This window comes from Ostrea edulis, chromosome 2 (genome assembly GCF_947568905.1).
Source record: "Ostrea edulis chromosome 2, xbOstEdul1.1, whole genome shotgun sequence".
Taxonomy (NCBI): Eukaryota; Metazoa; Mollusca; class Bivalvia; order Ostreida; family Ostreidae; genus Ostrea; species Ostrea edulis.
Window position 1 is genome coordinate 16,912,361 of NC_079165.1, and position 27,493 is coordinate 16,939,853.

At 34.4% G+C, this 27,493-nt stretch overlaps 1 protein-coding gene across 2 annotated transcripts; it reads left to right on the forward strand.

The window, feature by feature from the left end:
- The first annotated feature begins 13,870 nt into the window (after window positions 1–13,870).
- On the forward strand, window positions 13,871–24,242 carry LOC125682243 (patched domain-containing protein 3-like). 2 transcript variants are annotated; one of them, XM_048922715.2, is made up of 4 exons: window positions 13,871–14,316; window positions 17,389–18,415; window positions 20,452–20,658; window positions 20,901–24,242. In XM_048922715.2, the coding sequence occupies exons 2-4, from the start codon at window positions 17,392–17,394 to the stop codon at window positions 22,550–22,552; spliced, it is 2,883 nt and encodes a 960-aa protein (XP_048778672.2). In that variant the 5' UTR covers window positions 13,871–14,316; window positions 17,389–17,391; the 3' UTR covers window positions 22,553–24,242. The 2 variants fall into 2 exon arrangements, with proteins under 2 accessions (XP_048778672.2, XP_048778671.2); XM_048922714.2 differs by lacking the exon at window positions 13,871–14,316 and adding an exon at window positions 16,131–16,229.
- The last annotated feature ends 3,251 nt before the right edge of the window (window positions 24,243–27,493 follow it).

Genomic DNA, 27,493 nt, shown 5'->3' on the forward strand with positions numbered 1-27,493 from the left:
ATTGCATTGTCAAAGAATCTGTGTTATTAATGCAATTGATATGAGGCTACATTTCCCAGAACTCCATGATCGAATTGCTTTGTGTGTCAATTACATTCCCATGGTTTCACCAGATTTAACAAACCCAGATTCAACCTTGCATACAGTTCTAACAGAAAACAAAGTGATCATCGCTGACGGCATTTCAAAAAGTCTTTTCCCCTTCAAACAGATAAAAGAATTACCAACTTTCAGAAATGATATTCATATGACTCACTCTATAACATTGGAGGATTTGACACTTTGGAAGGATTTCAACTCGTCACATATCCGTCTATCAAACTTTGGTGTGGAACAGGACTCGACGTATGAAACGTATCTTAGTGTTATAATTCACCCCACAAAGTCTCTGGAGCTTCGATTAAGGTACTCAGTCGAGAAAGTTGGAAGATACAATGCAGAGAATATCCTCGAAAACATTGAGGAGCTCCTTCTAAATATTGTATCCAATCCTGAAATGAAAATTCACACTTGGCAGCTATCTTACAAACATGAACAGACAATAGAAAGTTTTACACATGGTAAGTGCCACATATATTTCACATACATATGGCTTTCTTAATACACATCTGATGCATCAAAATTGGTACCGTATAAGTTTTACATTACGACCCCTGGGTCAATGCCTCTCCTGGTGGACTGTTAAACTCCGATGGTCTCTACAGCCCAATAGTTAAGTATTTCGTTACTAGCTTGAACAAAACGGATGTATATTTAATTACTGTGATAAAATTTAGAAATTCATTTCAAAATTAAGGATTATCTTCCTCGTGCATAGCTATGATCCTTAGACGAATTTGACTCCAGTCTTTGGCATTCTGGGTTTTTTTAGTTCTTAGAAGTTATTGTTATTTCGGATTTCCAATATTTTGGCTTGAACATCACTGAAGAGACATTATTTGTTGAAATGCGCATCTGGTGCGTCGCAATTGGTACCGAATAAGTTTGATTAACAACTCAACTTTATGATAAACGATATGATTTCATCTTCTCCATCGTCAACATTCCATATTTGATTATCACCTGTATGTGGTGTTTATACTGATCAACTGATTCAATACGCAAGAGGTTGTTCTGCGTATGGTCTGTTTTTAAATCGAGGTAGGCTACTGACAAACAAGTTAATGTTATAGGGGTTTAAACAGTCTTGTTTAAAGTTAGCATTTCGGAAATTATATGGTCGTTATAATGATCTAGTTGGCCATCACAAGCTATATTTTGGTCAAATGCTGTCCCACAATTCATACCTATCGCTAGGGCGTTCTTGGCACACTGATTTTGACTACGGATTTTCCTCTTTACCTGATCAATACATAGATCTCACGGCAGGTGTGACTGGTCGACAGGGGATGTTTACTCCTCCTAGGCACCTGATTTCACCTTGGTATATCCATGGGTCCTTGTTTACCCAAATATCTCATTTCTATGCCTTATAGGAGTTTTGAAATTGGTCACTGTTCGTTATCTTCACCTTTCATATAGAGCTGTCATTCAGTTTGATTTTTCTCCAAATTTTCTTTCTTTGGATTTATATGTTTGCTTGCGTCTTTTGCTAGATGATTGTTTCTTTGCAGTTTACTTTTTTCTGTGCAAAAAGAATGGAAAACCCAAGAAAAAGAAAATTCATATAAAACAACATCCTGTGTTTGCATTGGAATGGGGATCGAAGCAGAAAACACGCGTAGCTGTGTCAGATGTACAACTGATCGCCGGTATCAATCTCCTAGGGGACCATGCAGATGGTATATCTATTTACAGTTTTAACTTAAAATCCATAACTTGTAATTGTGTTTATAATACAATATTTTGATATTTCATTATCTCATGAATCTTCAATTTATTTTTATCATAGTTCTACATGGTATTCATATAAAAACGTCTCACTCTGAAGTTCGCTTGTTCACAAAGAATCGAAGACACCGTGACGCCTGGATTTCTGTTCTGAAGAGAAAACGGAAAGAACATTTTGAGGAACGTTTTGGGAGTGTCGACTTGTGAACTAAGAGCGTTTTGAGAGTACCGACTTGTGAACTAAGGACGTTTTCAGAGTACCGACTTGTGAACTAAGAACGTTTTGAGAGTACCGACTTGTGATCTAAGAGCGTTTTGAGAGTACCCACTTGTGAATTAAGAGGGTTTTGAGAGTACCCACTTGTGAACTAAGAGGGTTTTGAGAGTACCCACTTGCGAGCTAAGAACAAAACGAATTTGTCAACAATGTGTAACATTTGGTACAACAGTAAGACATAGATGCTGTTTTCCACATCTCTGTCAATATTATTATGAACTAACAGACAGCTGTTGTTAAGGAATGCTATTTTACTTTGTACAGATTGCTTTTTGATGCAAGTATGCGTGTATCAATTTATCTGCATATCATAGTTGACGTACATGTATATCGGTGGAAAATGAGGGAGTGGTTGAACACGGATGAAGTCATGTCAATGGAATAAGCAAAATTTGAACAGGTGCTTCTGGAATGATGTAAATAACTTTTATTACCTCTTCTATTAATCACGATGGTTGGTCCTGTTGCAAACTCCTGTTAAATATTGAATTCCCCTTCAGATAATCAAACTGCAGAGCCTCCAAGACAAAAATCAACGACTGATTAAATGCTAGTGAGTTGACGTGATATATTTTCTGCAATTTCAAGTAAAAATGTCTGAATATGTGTGTCTCATCCCCATTGATCCTCGTCACTATAGTTCAATACATTGATTCATTTCATCTTAGAGGACAACACCCTGTCCAAAATATTAAGATTGATTCTAAAAATGAGTAGGATCGATAACCAAAATATAATTAGAAATAGAAATGATGTCTATTAATTTTTTTTCTATAAAAAATGCATATATAAGCAGTCCCGTTGGGATACGGGTTAGAATAGATCCTCAGTACCCCTTGTATGTCGAAAGAGGCGACTAAATGGGGCGGTCTTTCAGATAAGAACGCAAAAGCCGAAGTCCCGTATCACAGCAGGTGTGCCACGATAAAGATCTCTCCCTGATCAATGGCCATACGTGCCGAGCGTAGACCTAAATTTTGCAGAGCATCACCGGCAATGGTGACGTCTCTATACGAGTGAAGAATTCTCGAGAGGAGCGTTAAATAATATACAATCAATCAATCAATCAGCAATCAACTCTAGAGTAAGGAAACTTGCAAACATACCCGAAAGAGAGAAGGGCAAACTATATACATGTATATATATATATATATATATATATATATATATATATATATATATATTTATTTATTCAGAGATAGATTAGATATTGAAATAAGGTACTGTATGTTTTATTGCTTTTGTCAGGGTAAACATTGTTCCATATGTTGTAACACTATTATACATTTTGAGAGGGAGTACATTGGCAAACCAATACTTCATTTAACTGTTTAATCACGAGATTATATTGACTGTTAACAGTTTTAATTTAACGAGATACATAAATCTTTTTTAAATATCTATAGTGTTATTTGAATGCGAAACAACGAGCTGGATGTGGAAACATGATATACTTGAAATAATCACCACTATGTGCAAGATACATGTATGCGTATTGTATGACGGAGATATGTACAGGTACATCAAATACAGTCAAAGGCAGGTCGCTTGATTAGGTCATGTGATGAAAAATGATATTATTGTATCTATTGTTTCATTTTCATGTTTTGTAATGCATGTATATACTAAACAATTGTTGTACAGGTAAGGGGCTTCACTGAATCGCTGTGTCTTTGTCAGTTCGTATTATTGTTATTCAACTTCCATTATTTGTGTATGAATATTAAATTACCGGAATATGGTGTTTATATCTCTCAACTGATTAGATACGCAAGTGTTTCGTCTACGTATGATCAGGGTTGTTTTTTTTAATAGAAACGGGCTACTGATGTTACGGGGGTTTCAACAGTCTTAATTAAAATGAGTATTTCGCAAATTCCATGAGTGTAATAATGATCTAGTTTGCCAGTACAACTTATCATTGGGTCAATGATGCCTGTTTCATACCGATTGTTAGACCGTTCTTGGCAATCTGAGCACGGATTACTCTGGTTATGTAATCAAGATATAGAGTTCACGATGGTTATAATTCACAGTTTTATTTTAATTCGCAATATTCCTTTTCGTGTAACACTGTTGTATTTAGTTTCCAGTATATAGTACCTCGTATGCTTATTTCTCGGTCATACAATACATTTTAAAGAATAAAATTGCTGTGTGATCACTTCGTTTTTAACAGAAGGTGGTTTTCTTAAATATATATGCTCGGGCTTGTAACAAACGTTAACAGTTACAAATACACAATTTACGATATTTTTAACAATACTATTTCCATAACACCAAGTAAGTCTAGCACTGTATGATTTAAAGTTTTGTCCATAACTCCATACAATCAAAGAACAAGTTACGATTTTAGCAAGAAAATTCACCAAAATACTACATTGTAAATCTGGGATTTGAGAATGTGTCATTTATGAATATGACCATTGTTATTCTTTATCTACCATAGTAGCTGTAATATATTCAACGGAAAATTCTATATCAAACTGACGGCGTCACCAAACTCTGAGGTTAATTTTGACTCAATATACAAGAGTTCTACCGAACAATGTTCTGAGTAGGAAAATAAAAATTGTATCAGCAGGGTTCGAAATTAACTCATGTCCGTAAGTCCGAGACTAGTAAAAAAACGTGTCGGACTAGTGAACTCTCTATAGTACTAGTCCGTACGGACTAGTGAAAATCCAGAAATCAATCTTGAATTGGTAAAGATTTTTAGCAAGATTTGTCTGAGTCTCTTAGATGTTTGAACTTATGGTTGATTACCTGCATGGTCAAGTGTTTGCATGACTATGACAGCCTGATCTTCCTAACACATGGAGTGTGTTCGAGACCGCCGTTCTTCGAACGTGCACAAATTGTCAAATTCCTGCCGATTCCGAACGCCGAGTATACATCACGAGAACGTGTTCTAGGTGCAAGAATTGCAAGTAGTGTGGTCTGAGAACATGCACGTTTGTGCGCACATTTTCTCGACATTCGTGACTCTAACACAGTAGTTCATAACACTATAGCTCATGACTTGGTCAATCGAGTGAATTTTTTTTTACTTTATTGATAAAATTTCGAACTCTTGTGACTTTAAGATCTGAGCACCAAAACAACAGGAACGTCGATCTCGAACGCACTTATGGACATTTATAAAAGGATTAACTCGAAGGTTAATATTGTATGCTTCTGAAGATCTTGAATGCGAAATAAAATATGGTGGTCTCTTTTTCTTCTATAGGTGCCAGAAATTGAATTGTTTGCAACTGTGATGTGTTTGATTTGATTAAATACTATTGAATAAAATGAAGATCATTTTATTATATACTGGACAGACTAGTGAAATGCTTTGCTGACTAGTGAACATCAACAGTTACTAGTCCGTACGGACTAGTGCTTGAAAAAGTTAATTTCGAACCCTGGTATCACACATAGAAGTATTAATTTTTAATAAATGAGAAATTATTGGTTTTTGTACGGATTTGAATGGGCATTAAATGAAAATTAATACCACATCAGATAGTCCACGCAGGGACAAACACTGCAGGTATTTGCGGAAAGCCATTCTGGTGCAGAAATATAATGGTCCAAACACCAAATAAAGAAACCTTTAGATACCAGTAACAGCGATTTCTTATTTCTGTCTCCATATTTCTTTAATGTGGTGAATGTTATGAAAAAATTATGTTTATACTTAAAATGACGACATCCAAGGTGGCCCACATTAAAATCTCTGAATTTTATTTGAAGTTTGGGTTATCAACAATGTAATTCGTCATGAATCGGAACACAATGGAATTCATCGGTATTTGTTTTTAATTGACATACGCAAAATTCCATGAACTTTGATGATAAAACATCATAAATGTTTGCTCTCAATATTATATGCGTGGTATTTGGAGGAAAATGTCATTCTATAGGTATACTCAGGAAAATTCGCAGTGTTTCTGAGAAACTAGAAACACAACTTCAAAGGGGAGATAATTATGAAAGATTCACGGAGATCAGTGGTAGAGCATTCGCTCCGTAACCGGGAGGTTGTGAGTTCTACCCCACGCATGCCTTGGCCGCGTCGAACCTGAGACGTAGACATACATGTGCTCTTCGACAAACGCTCGATAAAAGTGAGAATCATGGGTCTTTCAGATAGGCACCTGATGCCACCTCGAGTGTGTCCAGGGGTCCGTGTTTGCCCTACTCTTCATTTTGTATTCTTTATAGGAATTATGGAATTTATCACTATTCCATATCTTCAGCTTTTCATGATCTTAAAATAGGAGGTCCTGTGTCAGGCGTTGACACATTGAAAATAACCAATGCTACAGCCTGGAGTGCTTAGCATACATGTAGGTTGTATATGTGGTACTTCACATACAGCTGGTGACGTCTCATTTTGAGTGACAAGTTCTCGATAGGACTAAAATAAACAAAACATGAATCACTTTTATATTGTACATATACATGTATGTATAAAGAAATCAAAATACTCTCTCTCTCTATTTCTCTCTCTCTCTCTCTCTCTCTCTCTCTCTCTCTCTCTCTCTCTCTGATAAATATGCCATGCATCAAACAGACTCTCTCATACACATATTCACACACAATCTCACTCACCACTATCAGGCTCAGATTTCTCCACAAAAGATCGTCAATGTGTTCGGGACTGTGCGACTAAGCGATACGAAGTACTTGGTTGACACAATTCGGTGTCATTGTTTTACCCCCCCCCCCCCTAAAAAAAACCCCTTCTTATAAGTTTTTGTAATATACAAAAACCATTCGATAGTTTATACAAAAGAAATAAAACTTAATACTTGCTACCTCTCCCCCAATGAATAAATAAAACCATTCAAATATAAACTGCATTTTATCATTATGCAAGTATACACATTCTTGCATTCATGCATGTACAATTATCTTGAATGGTGAAAAACAAACTTTTGACGGAATGCTCAATACTGTGAGTCTCGATATTATATTTGTGTATTTGTATATATCCATATGTTTTCGAGAAGTCAACCCCCCCCCCTTTTTGTGAAAAATGATCTACGTGCCTATAATATATTTCAATTTCAATCATTGTAAATTGAAATACATGTAGTGATGTAAGTAACACATATAGCAAATTATTTTCCAGGCATCACAATTATACAATTTAAAAATAAATTTAACGAGGAACATTTTTTAATTTCTTCTAGGACTAATGCAAGTTAGAGTGCCTTTGCAGGAAATGTATATTAATTCCTATCTTAGCTACACAAACTATTTTTTTCTTTGTTTTGTATTGTGTTTTCAAAAATGAAAGTGAATTTGTGTTCCCCAAACAACGAAATAGTTTTGTAACCATTGCAGATAAAGTAGAACACTGAACCGAACTCCACCATAAAAAAATTGCCCAAACATCACCACTCTGTACCTCACGGATTTTTATGACACACTGTACGCGTTGTTCTACTTTACCATTTTCCGTTCGCTCACCGTACGTTCACCGTTCGTTCAGTGTGCGTTCACCGTTCAATCTTTTCCTTGTCATTCGGAACACCAAAGTGAAAGGACCAATCTTGATAACAAGGCGAAAATGAAAATTGAACATGTGCGTAAGAGTGGAAGGAGACTTTCTTACTATATCAGAAATTTAATTTTGAAGTACAAAATGTCAGGATTATCCACTGTGAATGCCGAAAGGTTCATTTGAGCTTTTGTTAAAAAAAAAAAACACTTCTAAATGAGAGACGAATATACATGTAAGAGCTTGTCGTTATGAGTTTAATCCAAGTACAAAAAATTAGGCAGTTTCAGGTAAAGAAAACCTCTTCCCCTGTGTTCAAGATTTAGCATTTACAAGTTCGGGCAAAATCACAAATTATTAAATTATTTTGCGTTGCTTCACAAGAGTTTTAAACAAGTCCCCCCCCCCCCCACTTTGAAAAATAAAAAACAAGTATGTACGTGAATTGATGTAGCTATTTTTACACCTATATTTATGAAAGACATTGTCAATAAACTGATATTTAGTACTCTTGCCAACTTGAAACTTTTGTAACATTTGTCCTTAATGCAAAGATGTAATGGTTTATCTTGTACGTTTCTGCATTAGCCTTTAAACATTCTACGGGTAGTTCAGTACAATAAACAGTTTTATCTACAACAAATATATACAAATATTGCACGATCTGACTGCAATCTATGGTCACATAAATAATAAAAATAGTAAGTTTTGTACTTACATGTGCATAAATTCTAGGATGATTTCCTCGGGTCGATGTAGCTGCGACAAATGAATGACGCAAAATTTAAAATTTAAGTAGGAATATTTAATACTGTTAGGAGTGTTGAGGTGTTGACACAGGGTATACCGTCCGTGTTGTTTGTTTACTGCATCTATCTTGATTCCTTTCGAGGGTGTTTGTTAATTACAGGTATCCCAAACGATCGAGCTCGTAAAGTTTGAAGCCATACATGAACACCTGTAAATTCTGGATGTCACTACGCATATAGACTATAGTGTTCCTTTTCACATGCATTGTATATATATTATACCCATGCATTAAATGTATATGAACACGTAATGGTACATATATACGCAATATACATACGAAATTTGCTTTTGTTTGTGTATGACTGTTGCGTGTATTAATGTACAATTTGCGATAATTTCATGAAATATCTACATGTGATGTATACTCGGTACTTGTACAAAAATATATTACATTGAATATATCCAGAACTGTAAAATACGCTGTCCGGTTTATTTCATTTTTTTTTTTATTAATTGATGAAGTATACATGTACATGTATTTTATTACTTGATTATGAAATAAGTAAAATCCCAGGGAAAAATCCGAAACATTCCGAGTTAACAGACCATTTTGCGTTAACCCCTCTTCCATCAATGAAACTAAGAAGAATTGTAAGTTATTTAGTAAAATTTTAATCCATATAAAAATTGTTCCGGGCGACGAGGGAAGAGGTGTTCAATTCCATGGTTTATCTATACAAAAACCATGAAAAACCACAGAGAGTCTCAAATCCCTTACTTTATTTGATTATGTACTACGCATGCGTATAGATGGGTTGATTTTCAAATGCTTTTTAGAGTTACTATGAGTTACTCTTTTAGAAATTTGACAGAAAAATATCTGCAACGCAAACTAATTTTCCTCCATAAAAGCCAGGCAGAATTTGGCCTAAACCTTACCTACTTCTTTGATAGAAATCGCTAGGACAGCAATAATTGTACTCGGCCGCTCCGTTTTTGTACTTTATGTTCCTTAGTTAATATGACTTGCCAAGACTTTGCTTGTTACTTGATCAAGGCAGTGAAAACATCACGGTGATGCTAATTGAAAATAGGTAATTTATTTTAAAAATGACGAAGTTATATAACAGAATAAGCTAGGGGGGGGGGGGGTCATAATGAATCGAAAACAAAAATACAAGAACATGTGTATCACATAGGTATGATTACGAAATCTGACACTCCTACAACACATGATGAAATATCGAAATAGAGCTGCCTGCAATCAAATAAGGTGGGTTTTACAAATAAAACAGGCCACACATACTAGCATCAAAGTGGTATTAGAAAGGAGGATGTGGAGGGTGGGTATCAAATTAATTTTTTTGTGTACACAAAATAACTTGAGCAGTCTTTGCACTCCAATCAAACAAAGAGGAATGACCAAAGCGTCCTAACGGCGCACTGTGATTGGTCATCCATGTAATAGGCTAAGTACGGGGCCCTAAAACAAAACATTACATCATCTAAGTTTGTCTGATCAGAAATTTCTACCCAAGACAGCGATGATAAGAAAACATACCAATATGAGGCATCCCTAGGGGTGGGGGGTGGGGTGGGGGGCTCAAACAGAAAAATTTCCATACCCAACATCCATCAAACGTGAAAGAAACAAATTTAGCATGTTATAAAAACATATATTTACCATATTTTACTTATCCAAAATATACATCATAGAACATACACAATTAACACTTTACATAAAAGTCATTATCTACTACAATTACATATTCGGGCATTTTTATGAATAAGACTACGGTAAAAATTCACTGATAAGATTCTGTTATCATAACTTTGGCAGTACATTGATATCCACTTGAAACCCTTTGAAAGAAATCAACCTTCGTTTTTTATCATTAGGTGCTTGTATAGTACAAGGAGAGGTAACTCTATTTTCATGTTCAACAATTATCAATAATATCCTACCATCTACATATTTATGTTTGAGTTAATGCTATGCAAGGAAAAGCTCCCCTTCTTAGAATAGAAACACGTTTGCTGTGTGTTGTGGAGAAAGCATGAAAAAAAAAATTAGCCATGCCATCTTGAGTTATATATTGAATCTTTGTCAAACGTGAAATGGGTTTCTCATTTCATATTTACGGTATTCTTTATCTAAGACTAAATATAAATCCTAATGTTAAGAAGTGACAGATATAATAATCAGACTATTAGTACCTAGGGGTGTCCAAATAAAATTCCATCACAGCGAGCACATCTGTAGTAAGGGTTATTTCTGTGTATGGAAATCTAACCGTCCTCAATGCAGCTCTCAGAGTCACTTTTTTGAGAATGTGCAGATACCTTTTTGACGGTTTCCTTTGGATATCCATGCTCTTGAACATCTGTATAATTCGTTTCAATTGGTTAGTCATGAACACAATTTGTTGTTTGAACACTTCCACACATTAATTTTGTTTAAGCCATACCTTTGTATTGTTGAATTCGCTAATCGCAGATAAACTGTTTGTTTACAGAAATACAAGATTGTTTAAATTATAGACATATATATTCAAAACATGAAGCTTCTTGTTGCTAATACATTCTTCTGATGAGAGGTGAAAGTAACGAACAGTGAGTAATCTCATAACTGGACACACCAGAGGTGGGATCAAGTGCCTGGGATGAGTACCCCGGTAGCCATCACCTGTCGACCAGTCACACCCGCCTTGAACCCTATATCTTGATCAGGTAAACGGAGTTATCCGTAGTCAAAATCATGTGCCAAGAACGGTCTAACAATCGGTATGAAACACGTCAGACAGCATTTGACCCAATGATAGGTTGTAATGGCAAACTAGATCGTTAAAATGACCATATAATTTGCGAAATGATGACTTTAAACGATACTATTGAAACCCCTGTACCATCAACGTGTTTGTCAGTAGCCTGTCTCAATTTGAAAACTGATCATACGCAGAACAAACTCTTGTGTATCGAATCAGTTGAGATATAAAAACACCATATGCAGGTGATAATGGAATGCTGCCACATAGATATGAGAAGTTGACGATGGAGAACCTGAAATTATCCCGTTTGTCATAAAGTTGAGTTGTTAGTTTGCCGTTAATTTCTACTTTCAATAAAATATCTAAGTATAAAGCAGACGTGGACGACTCTGTGGTGTCTTTTATTTCGAGTTCACGGGGGTATATCGAATCGACCTATGAATGAAAGTTATTGTTAATATTCAAATCGTTGTCGATGTATCTAAATGTCGCGTTCAAGGCCAAACCAAGATATGTTTTCTATTCTATAGAAGTTTCTAAATAAATCCTGCTTCATATGAATACAAAAACAGGTCAGCTAACAAAGGAGCATAATTCGTGTCGATGGGAATTCCAACAGACTGTTGAAAGACCTGATCACCAAAGACCACGAAAATATTGTCAATGAGGAACTGTAGCATATTTCTTATTTTAACTTCAGAAGACCAATGCGTGGAATCAGAGTGGTGTTTAACAAAGTAATTTTTTGGATGACTGATCACTAGATACGGATATATCTGTGTTCCATTTTTGTTGAAAAAGCAACTGTTTTTTAATTAAAAAATTCTAGTCTTTAATTCGTCGTGCGGAATGGTCGTGTACAGTGTTGAAAAGTAATAGGTTTGATGTTGTTGATCGGAGAAAAGTTTTGGGATTTCAGATTTATTAAAAGTTCTTTAGAATGTTTTTTTTAGAATTCACATTTGATTAACACCACTTCTGGCATTTGTAGTCGCACAGTAAGTTTGAAGTTGCTCATTCATAGCTGTTAATATTATTGTGAGGAGCAAAGATAGTGGTATACGAGTTATGAGATTGTCCACTGTTCGTTATCGTCACCTTTCATCCATAATTTAATTAATGATCTCTTTCATTGAATGCGTGCAATAATACTTATACAAATGTGATGTAAATAATCAAAGATATCTTCAATTGAAATACACTAGAATTTTCCATGAGAACCATGGTAATCATTTTGTAACCTTTTTTTTTTACATTGGGTCCATTTAATTTAATTTCGCTCACGGCGGGTGTGGCCGGTCGACAGAGGATGCCTGCTCCTCCTAGGCACCTGATGCCACCTCTGGTATGTCCAGGGGTCCGTATTTGCTCAACTATCTATTTTGTATTGCTTAAAGGAGTTATGAGATTGATCGCTGTTCGTTATCTTGACCTTTCATTCTTCCAAGTACACATTGTATGAACCCTTACATGGTTTTGGAAATAGACTTAAGAATTAACTTTATGACGTATATGTATTTATTTACACCTTTGTGAATTATGTACTTGGAGGATTGAGACAGATGCTGTATGGCGTGTTTCATACCGATTGTTAGGTCATTCTTGGCACCCTGATTTTGACTACGGATAACTCCGTTTACCTGATCAACATATAGGGCTCACGGCGGGTGTGATCGGTCGACAGGGAATATGCTTACTCCTCCTAGGCACCTGATTCCACCTCTGGTATATCCAGGTATCCGTGTTTGCCCAACTCTGTATTTTGTATTGCGTATAAGTTATGAGATTGATCCCTTTCGCTATCTTCACCTTTCATGTTCATATATACAAGATGGTGTGGGGGTTTTCTGTGTTACCTACATGTAAGTACTCACCCCATCCCCTGTACGAGGAAAAGGATCTCATGTGATGACACCCTACCCAGTACATTAAGAAATAAACCTAAAACACAGATATGATGGGGATTCAAGTCATTGAATGCGTAATAGAGCCCTAGGATGACCCATATCACAGAATCCCCTTTCTATCTATCGTGTCACAATGAAAAGGGCACAAAATGTTATACTCTGGTTCCAACAAAGTATACCTCATTTTTCATTGTCCTGGGTTCCTAATCTCAGCTCTGGTATATCCAGGGAGCTGTCTTTGCCTGGCTCTCTATTTTGTATTCGATCCGGGTTAGAATAAGTCTTCAGTACCCCTTGCTGGTCGTAAGAGGCGACTAAAGGAGGCGGTCCTTCGGATGAGACCGCAAAAACTGAGGTCCCGTGTCACAGCAGGTGTGGCACGATAAAGATCCCTCCCTGCTCAAAGGCCATAACCGTCGAGCATAGGCCTAAAATTTTCAGCCCATCACCGGCAGTGGTGATGTCTCCATATGAGTGAAATATTATCGAGAGAGGCGTTAAAGAACATTCAATCAATCTATTTTGGATTCCTTATGAGAGTTATAACATTGATCACTGTTCGTTATTTTCACGTTTATTGTATTTTTGATAGATATTATGATTTTGTTATTTTAGATAGGGAAAAGTAATAATGTGGAGGTACTTTAAATACTTCGATAGTTATATATTAGGAGGGTGGACGGTGGAAATAGTAAACAAAGACATATCAGAGAAGCTAAATTTGATCTTTACAACTTTAACTCCAGATACAAAGGGGAGATCGAGTTCATCTAAGATCACGTGTCTTTGACAGGGCATTGTTTTTTCTTTGCTATAGCGACCACAGTTGTAAAATGATCTGTTATTTCCGTGTTCATTCTCGTGGAAAATACCCCTTCGTGTAAGTCTATAGCATTTGTTACAAAGAGGTAATGTGTAGTGTATCATATGCGGTATTTAAAATATATCACCCATAAAACCATTGATTGGCCAGCATTACATCGTTCAAAGATGATTTTCTCGTGGGGTTAGGCGACAGAAAAGGGACTCCATTTCCATTCAAGAAAACAAAGATTTATGGGCGTTTTCGGGATACTAACACTTCGAAAATTCCACAAGGATTTTTCTACGGCGCTTGACATATTAAGCTGTTATTTAAAATCTTCCAGTTTATCTCATCTCGTAAACCTGTGTGGCGTTTTTGTTTCATCATTACACAGCGCTAATTACCTGTCAAAAAGTGATTCCCCTCCAACATAAAAATTGCCTGAACCCAGCAGAAACTCGAATTGGAGCAACATCTTCCTAAAGGTAACACTATTCACTGTCTATCGATATTCTATGGTTTCTTTTTTCCTAGTCATTCTATCTGTAACAGATGACTTCCTTCTTGCTATTTCTTTCTATTGTGTTGAATCAGGGTTTGGTTTGAATTCATGGCTTTAATTTTGTATTAAGATATCTCAGTCAGGCAAGAGGAGCTCTCGTTGAGAACATTAATTTACATTATCATAATTATTCCAGAAGTAAATTCGATCTTCTTAGCGTTGTTCAGTTGAAATGTAATATATATATATATATATATATATATATATATATATATATATATATATATAAACAAAATGTAAAGTAGTACAACATCAACTCCTGAAAATATCAGAGGTTGGATCACGTAAATATCATCTGATCATCGGCCACACCCGCTGCAAGTCTTATATCTTCGGCTGCTAAACGAAATAATCTGTAGTTAAAATCAGTAGTTAAAGAACTGCCTAACAATTGATATGAAAAACGTAAGACAGTATTCCACCCAATGGCAGCATGTACATACCAGTAAGATTATCATAACCGCCATACAATTTGCGAAATGCTGATTTTAATCGAGACTGGTGAGAACCTTCTAACATAAACTTTTATGACAATTGACTGTCTAGATTCTAACATAACTTCTAACATAACTTCTATCATTACTTTTATGACAATTGACTGTCTCGATTTAAAAAAGAAATATACGCTCTCGCGTATCTAATAAATTGTGAATATAATTTTTAACGATGAAGTAATTTTTTTTTTACATGACTCACAGACTCCTAAAATTCAAGTAACAATTGAAGATGTGTATTGATGGTTTATCTTACGTGTGAACGTAACGATAAACAGTGCATGGTTTTGAAATAGGATTTATTGCCCTTGTCATATGGTTTGTCAATTTGCGTAAAGCTAATAAAATAAAGGAATTTGCATAATGTTTTTATAACATAATGTACATAAACATTTAAAAAATAACTTAAGCATCATATTTCCAAAACATTCATTAAACCAAGAAAGAAAAGAACTCAAACGCGATAGGAAAAAATAAAACTTTTAGAAAATTTTACTTTCAGTACATTATTGACAACAAAGTATGTTGCTAAGACACGCCATTTGTGAACTGAAAAAAAATACAAAGCACTAGAGATGACGTACAATTGATTTCCAATAGACGTGTCCTATATATGACGTGTATCACAGGTGCGATATAGGTTAATATATCTATACTCACTGCTACCGGATCCCTCAGCTGTGTCTTTGAACCCGATTCTAGCGGGCAAAGACACACATACATTTTATCCCCTTTCTACAACAACGATGAATTTTACTGAATATTTCCATTTGCAAAGCTAAATCATGCATAACTTTAAGAGATTTGACGTAACTATAATAGTAAAGTATCAACACAATTGTGTGATTACCACAAGATATAAACTATTATAGAACAGAGATTTTTTTTTTTTTTTACTGAACTCATTTATTCATTTCAAACGTTGTTGTAGCGGGAGTTGTGTCTTCTAAAAAACTACAACAGCCATTTTTATCGATCACTTCATAATATAAATTTGAAAATATTGTTTTCAATGAAGACTTGGGCATAACAAGAATGGACAGAAATATGTATGATTGATGTAAAATTAAGGATATACAATCTTAGAAGCCTGATTTAACAAGCGATCTCGAGAATGGTAATTAGTGTAGAACACGTGATCATTGGAAGTCTATATCTGTAATATCGATTGTAATTGTGAATGGGTCCTTCATTCCCGGGTTCATTCGTGCGCATAGCATTATACACCGTAAAATGCTATGCGTATCCACCGTCATTAGTGACAACTTCCTGCAAGGCCGTGCATTTCATACGGGATAAGACACAAATATCTTGACACTGGATTAAGACCTACAAATTTAATGTATGTAGATTATATGTATGTGAATTATATGTGATATTTGCATCTTTCATGATGGATGTTTTCGATAACTAGATAGTTAAAAATAGATCCACGATATAAATTAGTTTGTATAACTAGCTGTGCACTTCTCTATAAACAAAGGAATGCTATTATCATTGTGTACAACAGGTATTTGTAAATATCTATAAAAATCGTATACATATAATCATAATATACAGGTAAGTATGAATTAGAGTTGAAATTGTAACATACAGGTCATCATTATATAAAGGTACAATGGACAGGTAATTGTAACATGTCTCGTGTAACTGTGCTTTTTCTTTATTCATCTTTTCATCAATAAATTATATTGTTATTCTCATCAATTTATTTAACCTAGTTACTTAAGCATCAATCACTTGAATCCATCGGTCATTACTTTTATTCAACGTTTGTTTTGTTTTTTTCAATATATAAAACAATTTTATACATAGACTACAGCATTTCACATAGTGTAGGCCAAAAAATGGTAGTTTCGTTGTATACATTCGTTACGTTGCTTTATATTGTACCATACATTATCTGTAACTCATTAGAACTAAGTTATTGTAGCATCTTCTATAGCTAGGATTCCATTATAAATAACCTGTTGTCGTAGCTTCTGATCATTTATTGACAAACAATATTTTGTGATATAACTCATAATAAGGACTTAAAAGGATCACGAGTGTTTCCATTAACATCATATACGTATTATTCAGCCATTCACGAAAATTCAGTTCTAGTGACTAAATTCTTGCAAATAGAAGATTTAAACAATTGCTAATAATGTGTGAATTTACAAATTTTGTCTCTTCAATAAATCCATTTTTAAATTCATACGAAAACAAAGGTCTCGCGAAATAAAAATTATCTGCAGTATATCATTTTTCCTTGATGAAATATTCATATCGAGTGAACATTTCAGCTATCCAAAACGTAATTTATCAACGAAAAAAGTGAAGCAAAGGAAAATAAAACCTTGAATGGTTTGCTGAATACAAACGATCAGGATAATTCTATGATTCTATTGCTGTCAATAATCAATTTGATTTTTTATGAGGACTATACTTCATTGATTGATTTTAATATTATTGGCAGTAATGGTAATGATTCAAGAATAATTATGCTGTATTTTCAGACAATGGCATGCGAGGGAAGTTCGTGTTGTTCCTGTTGTTCGAGATGTCACAGAAAATGGGAATCTTTGATAGAGAATGCATTCGGCAGGCTCGGTTCTTTCATTGCATCATATCCCGTGAAAATAATGATCGTGTGTATTGTTGTCAACTTGCTTCTGACCATTGGAATCATGAATATAGAAATGGAAAATGATGTAGAAACACTCTATACCCCGATGGATAGTCAAGCAATAAAAGACCGGTCTGTATTACGAGACCTATACGGAGATTCCACGAACAGTAGTTTTCGTTCTTACCAACTTTCAGACTTTGGACTGTATGGCGATGTAATGATTCTCTCTAAAATTAAGACTACAATAATGAGCCAAGCCTATGTTGATGAAATAAACAACATCAACACTATAATCAGAAACACTATAATTGTTAGCGATTCCTCCGGACAAACCTATACTTATGATGATCTGAGTGCAGGTTCGAATCCTAACGAAGGAATCGCTAGTGCTGTTGTACTATTGAATACATTTCAAGACAATTTCATAATCCCAAATATAACCTACCCAGTTTATGGGGAATATATCTTGTCGCCCTTTCTTGCGCAGGCAGTTTCTGCTAGCGGAATGTTAAATTCTGCAATTGGAGTAAAATTGCAGTACTATCTTCGACAAAGTAATACAAGTGCGGTGGAACTTTCCAAGAAATGGGAAAAGGCATTTGTTACCAAAATGGAGAACCTGCAAACAAATCTGACAGATATTGCCTACACATCCTCCGATTCCCTTGGAACAGAACTGGACAAAAACACAAATAGTGACATAAAATTTTTCTCCGTTACGTTTACGCTCATGATGACATATGCATCTATTGCTTCGTTGACCATCAATTGCAATAACGTAGCTAATCGTATGAATTTAGGAATAGCAGGTGTTATTGCCCCCGTGTTGGCCATCGCTTCAGCCTTCGGATTTGTGAGTGCAATTGGAGTGGAATTCACTAACATCGTTGGAGTAATGCCTTTTTTGGTTGTCGGTATGTTTCTTCATATACATTGTACATCTATGTACATGATGCTGCACAAATATGCAGTATAATGCAATATGTATGCGTAGATTTTCATTTTGTTCTATACGTCATAGCAAACCATTTTACAAAACATTATCTTTCATTAATAAACTAATATTAATCAATAATAATGACCACGATTTGATTATGATTATGAATTGATAATGATAATTTATAAATATTTGAAAAAAAAACCCACATTTTTCAAAGAAAAGGATTACAGATCAATAATATTGATTTGCATGGATCTTGATTAGAATAGCTGTTGTTTTCGAAAACATTATTTTTCAGTTATAAATCAATCTTAATAATTCATTAATGATGACAATAATTTAATAATGATTATGAATTGATAATGATAATTTATAAATATTTGAAAACATTTTTCAAAGAAAACAATTACATGAATCTTGATTAGGATTGTTGTTCTCACAAATACCCGAGGTTATAATATACTGGATTATATCCTACATCTGGTATATCCATATACAAGGATCCATGTTTACTCAACTCTCTATTTTGTATTCCTTATACGAAATTGAGATTGTTCGTTATTCCGGCTTTCATAGTGAAAACGTTGATCGAAAATATTACTCAGTGATAGCTGGCCACTTTTTTTAAAAAAAAAATCCATTATTAACATGTACCCAGGTCTATAATTATCATGTTTAAAATATATATGGCATTCTGCCTTCAGGGGTGATAAATTCAATAAAATGCAACATTTACTAAAATCGTGATAGAGCTGTTAGACAAATGTTTTTAAATATAAAACATAGTAAAAATGTGTCACAGTATATTGCATGTTATGATATGCTATGCTATATACAGCGTAGTGCCATGGATGAGAAAACTTTCATGTTTATGCTACATGGTATATATTTCATTGCAAAATAATTTTTTCCGAAAAAAAAATTATGAATTCATTCTTGCTCTTATTATTATGAAATCTAAAGCATTTATTAGAAAACATATGGACATTAATTCTTTTTTTCAAATTTGAAGTTTTACCAGAAATGCTTTATTTACTTATAAAATACTTTGTAAGAATGGAATGACTGAGTGTGGTGTTCTTACAGGCATGAACTATATATTTCTGCTCAGCAAAGATAGGACAATGATACCACAATGTCATATGTGATTTTATGAAAATTATTTAGAATTTTTTTTTAATTTTCATTGGTTACATGTATATTGTAAAAATATAGACGTTGATTCACTTGCCATTGTGATTCATTACCATTTATTTCTTTATATGTGTTTTTTTCCTTATGTTTTTGACTTATCTAGGTATTTATTCATTTTAGAATCTGTTATTTATCTTAGTGATATTTTATTTGTGCATTTATCTAGGTATTTGTGAATTACTTTCACTTCCATTTGATAGCAATGACATGGTAGCCTAGCGATTAGGGCATTGACTTCGTATCCGGGTGGTCATGGGTTTCTTTTCCAGTAGTCATGTTAAAGCGAAACTATTTTTAGCACAGATAGTAATTGTTCCGTTCCCAAACGGCCAGTATTAAAAGCGAAAAATAATGGATCTTTCATATAAAGGTCCCGTGTCACGGTAGCTGGGTGTTCACACGATACCGACCCCTCACTTCCACGAACCTGAGGGCGCTATTCATTGACCAAAATGAGTGACATCTCCAGCTTGTGACACCTGCATTCTTGAATGATATTTTGGAACATTCATCATTAACAATTGTTCATTTATTCACCGTTTTAAACATTAGGTAACAAATTCCAACATTTTATACATTTTATCAATTATTAAAAAGTTGACAACAGGGCAGCTAGCTAAATAAATAGATAATGAAACAAAGCAAAACATTAACAGTCGACTTGAGAAGCCTGTAGATGCAACTACCTAGAGATGCACATTGTGCAACTACATTCTTCATCATTCCTTCATAAAAATAGTATTTCAAACTGTAAATTCTAACTGACACTTCAATTAAAATGGTATAAAATTATTTGCACGTCTTCAATTTTCGCAGGGATTGGTATAGATGATATGTTCATCCTCATGTCCGGAATGGCGGACTCCCCACCTCTGTCTGAAGTATCCATCAAAGAAAGAGTGATTTTCATGATGCAGAAGAGCGCAGTTGCCATAACGATTACGTCACTGACAGATTTGCTAGCTTTTGTCGTTGGAGCATCGTCGGTATTCAAAAGTATTCGGAATTTTTGCATTTACACAGGTACAGTCATTCTTTTGTTTATCCGATTTCGGATTTCTGGGGGAAAATCTTAAATTGAATTTTAATTAGTTATCATTTAAGTGGTCAAAATTTAAGAAAAATCCCAGACTTAAATCCAAGTTTCGTTGTCATTTTCCCCGATAAATCCGGACCTGATTTTAAGTTGTACACATACAAAATTTGACGATGCTTGACTGTTTGCTTAATAAATCATATTTCACTTGATATCTCATTTCTTTCAGGTGTGTCGGTGTTCTTTTGCTATTTAAATCAACTTTTCTTCTTATGTCCGGCTATAACGATTAATGAGCAGAGAACGAAAGCGAACAGACATTTCTGTTGTTCCTGCAAAACTGTAAGACCGAGAAACCAATACGAAAATAAGTCGAAATGTTTTCTCATATGTGTTCCTGGATCGCCCCCCGAAACCAGACTTGATGTGGAAAGTCCAATGGAAAAATATCCCAAAAAGTTTATCCTTTTCATTTTAAATCACACTGTCGGAAAAATTGTTGTCGTTGTTGTATTTCTTGCTTACCTAAGTTCTTCAATATATGGGTGTGTAAATCTTCAACAAGGACTTCAATTATTCAATTTAGTTTCAAAAGATTCCCATTTCTACAAGTATAGTGTGTGGGACGAAAATTATTTCACCACTGAACCAATGATTACGCTTTGTGTGACTTCAGAACAAGAATACCACAGGAGTGAAACACAAAATCTTATAAATTCTGTGTTATCCAAGACAAAATTGGACAGTTATATTGACGACAATGTTGAGATAAATTGGCTTACAAGTTACAATCAATCTGCACACTATAATGCCGCCACCGAATCAAATTTTGTTAGTGGTTTGAATGACTTCTTGGCGTCACAGAGTGGACAATCTTTTGAAAACGACATTGTTTTTGATACCTCTAGAAGCAAAGTGCTGTCATCCAAATTTTATGTCAAGGCAAAGAATATGAAAACATCAAGTGAACAAGGGGATTTCATGAAACGTATGAGGGAAATCACGGAAAATACGGCACTTCCCTGTATACTCTATACCCCGGCTTTCGTTTTCTTCGAACAATACGTACAAATCCTGCCTAGCACTCTCCAAACTCTGGGTATTGCAGTTGCTGCAATGCTGGTCGTAACGTTTATATTCATGCCGGATTTTCGAGTCGTTGCCATAGTATGCATCACACTTATTAGCATCCTGTCCGGAATATTGGGTTTTATGTACTACTGGGATCTGACATTGAGCTCAATAACTATGATTCATTTGGTGATGAGTGTAGGGTTTTCTGTCGATTTTAGCGTCCACATTTGCCACGCCTTCATGTCTGTTGAGGGAAACAGTCGCGACACAATCCTAAAAAACGCTATTGATAGATCCGGTGGCCCTGTTGTGAATGCGGCTTTTTCCACGCTATTGGGGATACTGATGCTTGCATTTTCCAGCAGCTACATTTTTCAATCTTTCGGTATCCTGATGTTTTTGGTAATTGGATTCGGACTGATTCATGCTGCGTTCTTTCTTCCTTTATTTCTATATGCATTGTTGCCCTGCTTCCACACTATAGAGTCGAGGAGCGTAATCGATTCGCCAGTCGATTCTAGGTCCCAAGGAGCTTCGTCAGGAGTATTTTGGCCATCATTTGACAACGCCAACGATACAAAACATAAGGAAGCACCGATTGAAAAGCAAACATCTTCTATGAATGGAGATCTACCGCTATCTCAAACAAGACCTTTACCAAGACCTTTACCAAGACCTTTACCAAAGCCAAACTCTTCGAGACCTAACAGTCGTTCTCAGAATGATGAAAACACTCAACAAGTCATAGTTAAAGATATCGGTGATGGGTATAAGATGTACCAACCTCAAAAAAATCACGCATCTTGAGCAAAACAATATATAACATATATTTAAAGTTTGACAATATTTTTTTTATGTATTTAATCAAAGTATATCCACCGTATCTCTTTTTGTGTATGATTTTGTGTTAACTATCTACATTTCATATTGTCATTTCCCACTGGTTGATATTCAAACACAAAGAATCACAGATTGAGGAAATGAACATTGCTTTGGATAAAGCGTAGCAAATTTAACATATATTTGATTGCTAGCTTTTATATTGTTTAACGTCCCTCTCGAGAATCTTTTACTAAAATGGAGATGCAAAATGTAAGTATTTGCTCGACACTCACGGCCTTTCACAGGGGATGAATCTTTATTGTGCCATATTTGCTGTGACAAGGGATCTCAGTTTTTGAGGTATCATCCGAAGGACCACCTTTTATAGTCGTCTCGTACGACTAGCAAGGGGTTCTAATGATCTGTTCTAACTCGGGTCCCCATGGGATTATTTAACATAGAGATGTAGGAGAAGCGATAAATCATAATTGTGATTATACTTTAAAGTGTGTATAAACTCATATCGATTCAATTTTGACATGCATGTAATCAGGTACACTTACAGTTTTCTACGTACAGTTTGTACAATCAATTTATAAATAGTTCTGAATGTAGACCCTGCAGAAAAACTATGGTGGGGCAATAGTAAACGTGCGAAGTATACATATGTCTACTTTCATTTTGACGTTAGATGTATTACAATTTTTATTCAAAACTATTAAATAAATAGGTATATTTATTCCTCCTAGATACGCGATCCAACCTCTGGTGTGTCCAGGGATCCGTGTTTTCCATACTATTAAGTTTGGTATTCTTAATAGGATTGATGAGATTAAACACTGTTCGATATTTTTAATTTTTATTGAGTAGGGGTAAGAAATCTACATCTTGATACTGATGAAATAGCCGAACACTTTAATGGCTGTATTCTGAGTATTCGATACAAATTACCTGGACGTGCAGCCTCATCATGAACACTAATGAAGTTAAGATGGGGAAAGGCTGAAGGTAAAGCATTTTACCTATGAACATTAAGATATACATTTCCATTTTTTGCTTTTACTATATTTACAAGTTGTAATGACAGCCATTTCCTTCTGAGCGGGGAGCAGTTGTAAAAAGTGCGTGATAAATATAGTATATCTGTTTTGACGGTTGGAAATTCTGATGTAAATGTAAATACATTGGGAAGATAAGAAATACATTTTATTTTTGAATATACATGAGGGATTGAACTGCAACGATTCACACCGGCTATATTTTTTCAGGGAGCGCTAATTATTTATGTAGTTTATTTTCAACTTGAATGCATACATTCATGTATTTACCCCACCCATTGCAAGGCCAGTATATACATATGAGTTTTTATTGCCTTAAATCCCTATCTACAGAATTGATATCCCATTCATATTCGATTTACGGTATATGTAAAACTTGTACTATCAACCAAGAATATAAATAAATAAATATATATATATATATATATATATATATATATATATATATATATATATATATATTCATCATACTCCCGAAGAAGTAACGAGACTAATAAAGTATATTAAAGCGGCTTTGTGATATTGTTTATTATTGTACATCTTGTGTAGATTTTCATATACTTAATTGTGGATTATATTTATATATATATAACGTTCTAAATAAAGTTGCAAGATTGGGCTGTGTTATTAGTTTTCATTAATAAGGGAGACTGAAAGATGAAGTCACCAAGTGCGGATTTTTTTTTAATAAAAAGGAATGGAACATATAAGTACGGGATTAAGACAAATAACAGTTGTTTCCAGTTTCCTCTTCTCCATTTCCTATTTTGGGTCCGAATAGAAAATAGTTCACTCGTGGTGAGACTTCACCATCTTTAAAGGTGAGATGCTAATAACTTACTGATGATGCCTAGGGTCGTAGTAGTAAGGGATTTCCTTTTTACCGTGCTCAGATACACCGTGGAATGAAGCTAATTATTTGTTATTTGTTCGGTATGAGAAAGCCGTGTTTTGTTTGCACATACGAGATTATAGAATCAAACGTTTGTTGGGATTTGATGTATGATATGAATATCTAAGAAATACTGCCTCATCAACTCAAATAGATGTCCTAATTGTTTAGATAAAAATCCAATTTACGGATAAAATATTCAAAACTATGTCAATTAGAAAAAATTGTATCTATTTCAGAGAAATATATTTTAAACAGAATTTGATTTGGAGGAAATGAGAGAACGACAAATGATCACAAAACTTCTCATTCGTCGAATTCCCCATCATCCCAAGAAACATTACTAACTATTCCAAAGTCTCTCCCTTTCAAATGAACAACTAGCTTGCATTAAATTCGCGGACAATAAACAGAATACAAAATATTCGGATTATTCCACATTTTCAAATTCCATATTTTCAAAATTCTTTCAATGTCAGTATTGTTATTTTAATAATCATGGATTGCTTTATTTTTAAAATAACAACCCACTCTACCAATGAAAATAGGCAAAGATTACGAACAGTGATCAATCTCATAAATACCATGATGAAGTAGGCCTAGGGAAAACACGGAAAACATCAGAGGTGAAATGAAGTGCCTTGGGGGAGTGGTCATCCTCCGGACTGGTCACAGCTATGAACACTTTAATCTAAGATCAACGGGTCGTATTCATTTGTTGTCAAAACGATAGTTAGAAATGACCTAGAAATTGGTTGCAAATGATAAGATTTATGAGATTGGTTATCGTTTGTGATGTTTGTCTATCCACGTATGTAATAATGAAACCTTTCACTAAAAGAGATTTCAACCTAATATTTTACTTTGTAAGTCAATGTGAATAATATACACAAAGAATGTTCTGCATTGTAGTAACGTAGTAACTCAAGGTAGAATTTCACTACAGAGAATCAATGTACTGAACTGTCATATTATTTATAATAGGTAAAGGTTGCTGTTTACTGCAGTGGAATTTCACTATAAGGAATTCATATACTAAACTGTTATATTCTTTTCAATAGTTAAGGGTTGTTTATACTGCAAAATGAGATCATTTCTGTTTTAATGCATAGCAAAAAAACAAACTTCCTGATATTTCTATATTGTTAACAGCTATATTAAAATGATAACATCTTTCCTCTCAGTATATTGTTATACTGGTATCTTAAATCTTGTATATATATCTGAATTAATGAAATCTTGATGAGTTGTCTATCTTTGAGATATGTTTTTCAAACGTACAATTAACTGCATACCAGAATTACATAAGGTCATTCAGTATGTTTTTCTTCTAATTTTCGAATTAGAATTAATTATACCTGTACTAATAATAATGCGCTTTATCCATACATAATTGTACAATTAGGTTACAAAATTAGATCACATTGTGGTCCTGAAAACACACATTCTGACAACAATAATTTACAGATACAAAATGTGGAACAGGTGTAGAATCTAAGTTATATACGCATACAAAAAATATGTAAATACCTAATATCAAACTGAACACCATCAAGATGATTTAAAGAACATGATTATAATAATTTTGATGGGTAGAAATAATGTCCAAAGCAGACAAAAACAATTTATAATGTTGTATAAAATTTTAAACTCCTCGCAAGTCATTCTACCCCTGTTATTCCCAAAATACTGACTATACTAAGATTAATAAACAAAACAAAATGAAAACATTTTAGGCACATCTCTAATATATATATATATATATATATATATATATATATATATGTGTGTGTGTGTGTGTGTGTATGTGTGTGTGTGTGTGTGTGTGTGTGTGTGTCACTCGTGTCTCTTTTGGGGTCATTTCGGAGCTGTGTGTTAAACATTTCATGCACCAATAAATAAACACAAAAAAACCCTATGTATGATTAAAAGCAAGATGGTCTTGTCAACAGTATAATACGACATTTGTATATATTAATGAACAGGTCAAATGTAAGAAATATTCCAAATACATGCTCAGAAAAAAACCATGAGAGACTACAGATCTGCACAACTGCATTCAGCGATGTACTTAGATTTGTTTGTGGATTACGATTTATTCATTCCCGAAGAAATTAATAATGTTAATAATGTGACGATCAATTAAACTCTATTCTTTTACCGGGTGATGAATGTAGCAACCATTGCAAGAAAAAAGATAAACCGCTCTCGCGTCTTATGAACTTTTTCTTCCTTTTTTGTTGTTTAAAAACATCATATCCCACATTACGCAAAATATAAACTAGATTCAAATACCTAAAATACCACATTGTTGACCAGTTCGTTACTTTAAACAGAACAGCCAATACATCCTTTGACCTTGACGACGCTCCATATTTGGTCATGATTCCACGAACAGGTGATACTAAGAAACCGAATCAAACTAAGTTGCAACAAACTTGTATTCATCGTTGAGGATAAAAGCAATGTCAATTTCAAAAGAAATATAAGATAAAAGATTTAGTGAATATATTTATTGCCTGGTAAGAGTGCACCCTTTTATGAAAATAGAATACATTTCTATCTTGTAATGACATGAATGCAGATGAAGTGATGAGAAGGCAAAACATTATTAACTTTACAAAAAGTCGTTGGATGCGAGAGGCTGTTCCGATTTTTTTTTTCCTTTTCAAATTGCTTGACTCCACGCTACTTTCTTAATGACTCGCCATAGTCTGTTTATGGAATCCACCCAGTTTCAAGACATGCAGGTACAGGTGTACTATCAGCTATCAGATGTCAAGACATTTAAAAAATTCACGATTTTAATCGTCATGGTCTGTTTATAGACGGCACCCGAATCCAAGTCATTTATGAATATAACCCGTCACGATTTGTTGGTTTTTCCTTTGATATCTCAAAGTGGAAGGACCATGATTTAACACAATTTAAGTTCAATTTTGCCGATGTTCTTGAAATATTTGTTAACTATTATGC

Bases quoted from the DNA above. Each gene is read 5' to 3' on its own strand.
- LOC125682243 (XM_048922715.2), top strand. From the start codon at position 17,392: ATGGCATGCGAGGGAAGTTCGTGTTGTTCCTGTTGTTCGAGATGTCAC. The intron at 18,416-20,451 runs GTATGTTTCTTC...CAATTTTCGCAG, and splicing joins AATGCCTTTTTTGGTTGTCG to GGATTGGTATAGATGATATG. The intron at 20,659-20,900 runs GTACAGTCATTC...CATTTCTTTCAG, and splicing joins GAATTTTTGCATTTACACAG to GTGTGTCGGTGTTCTTTTGC.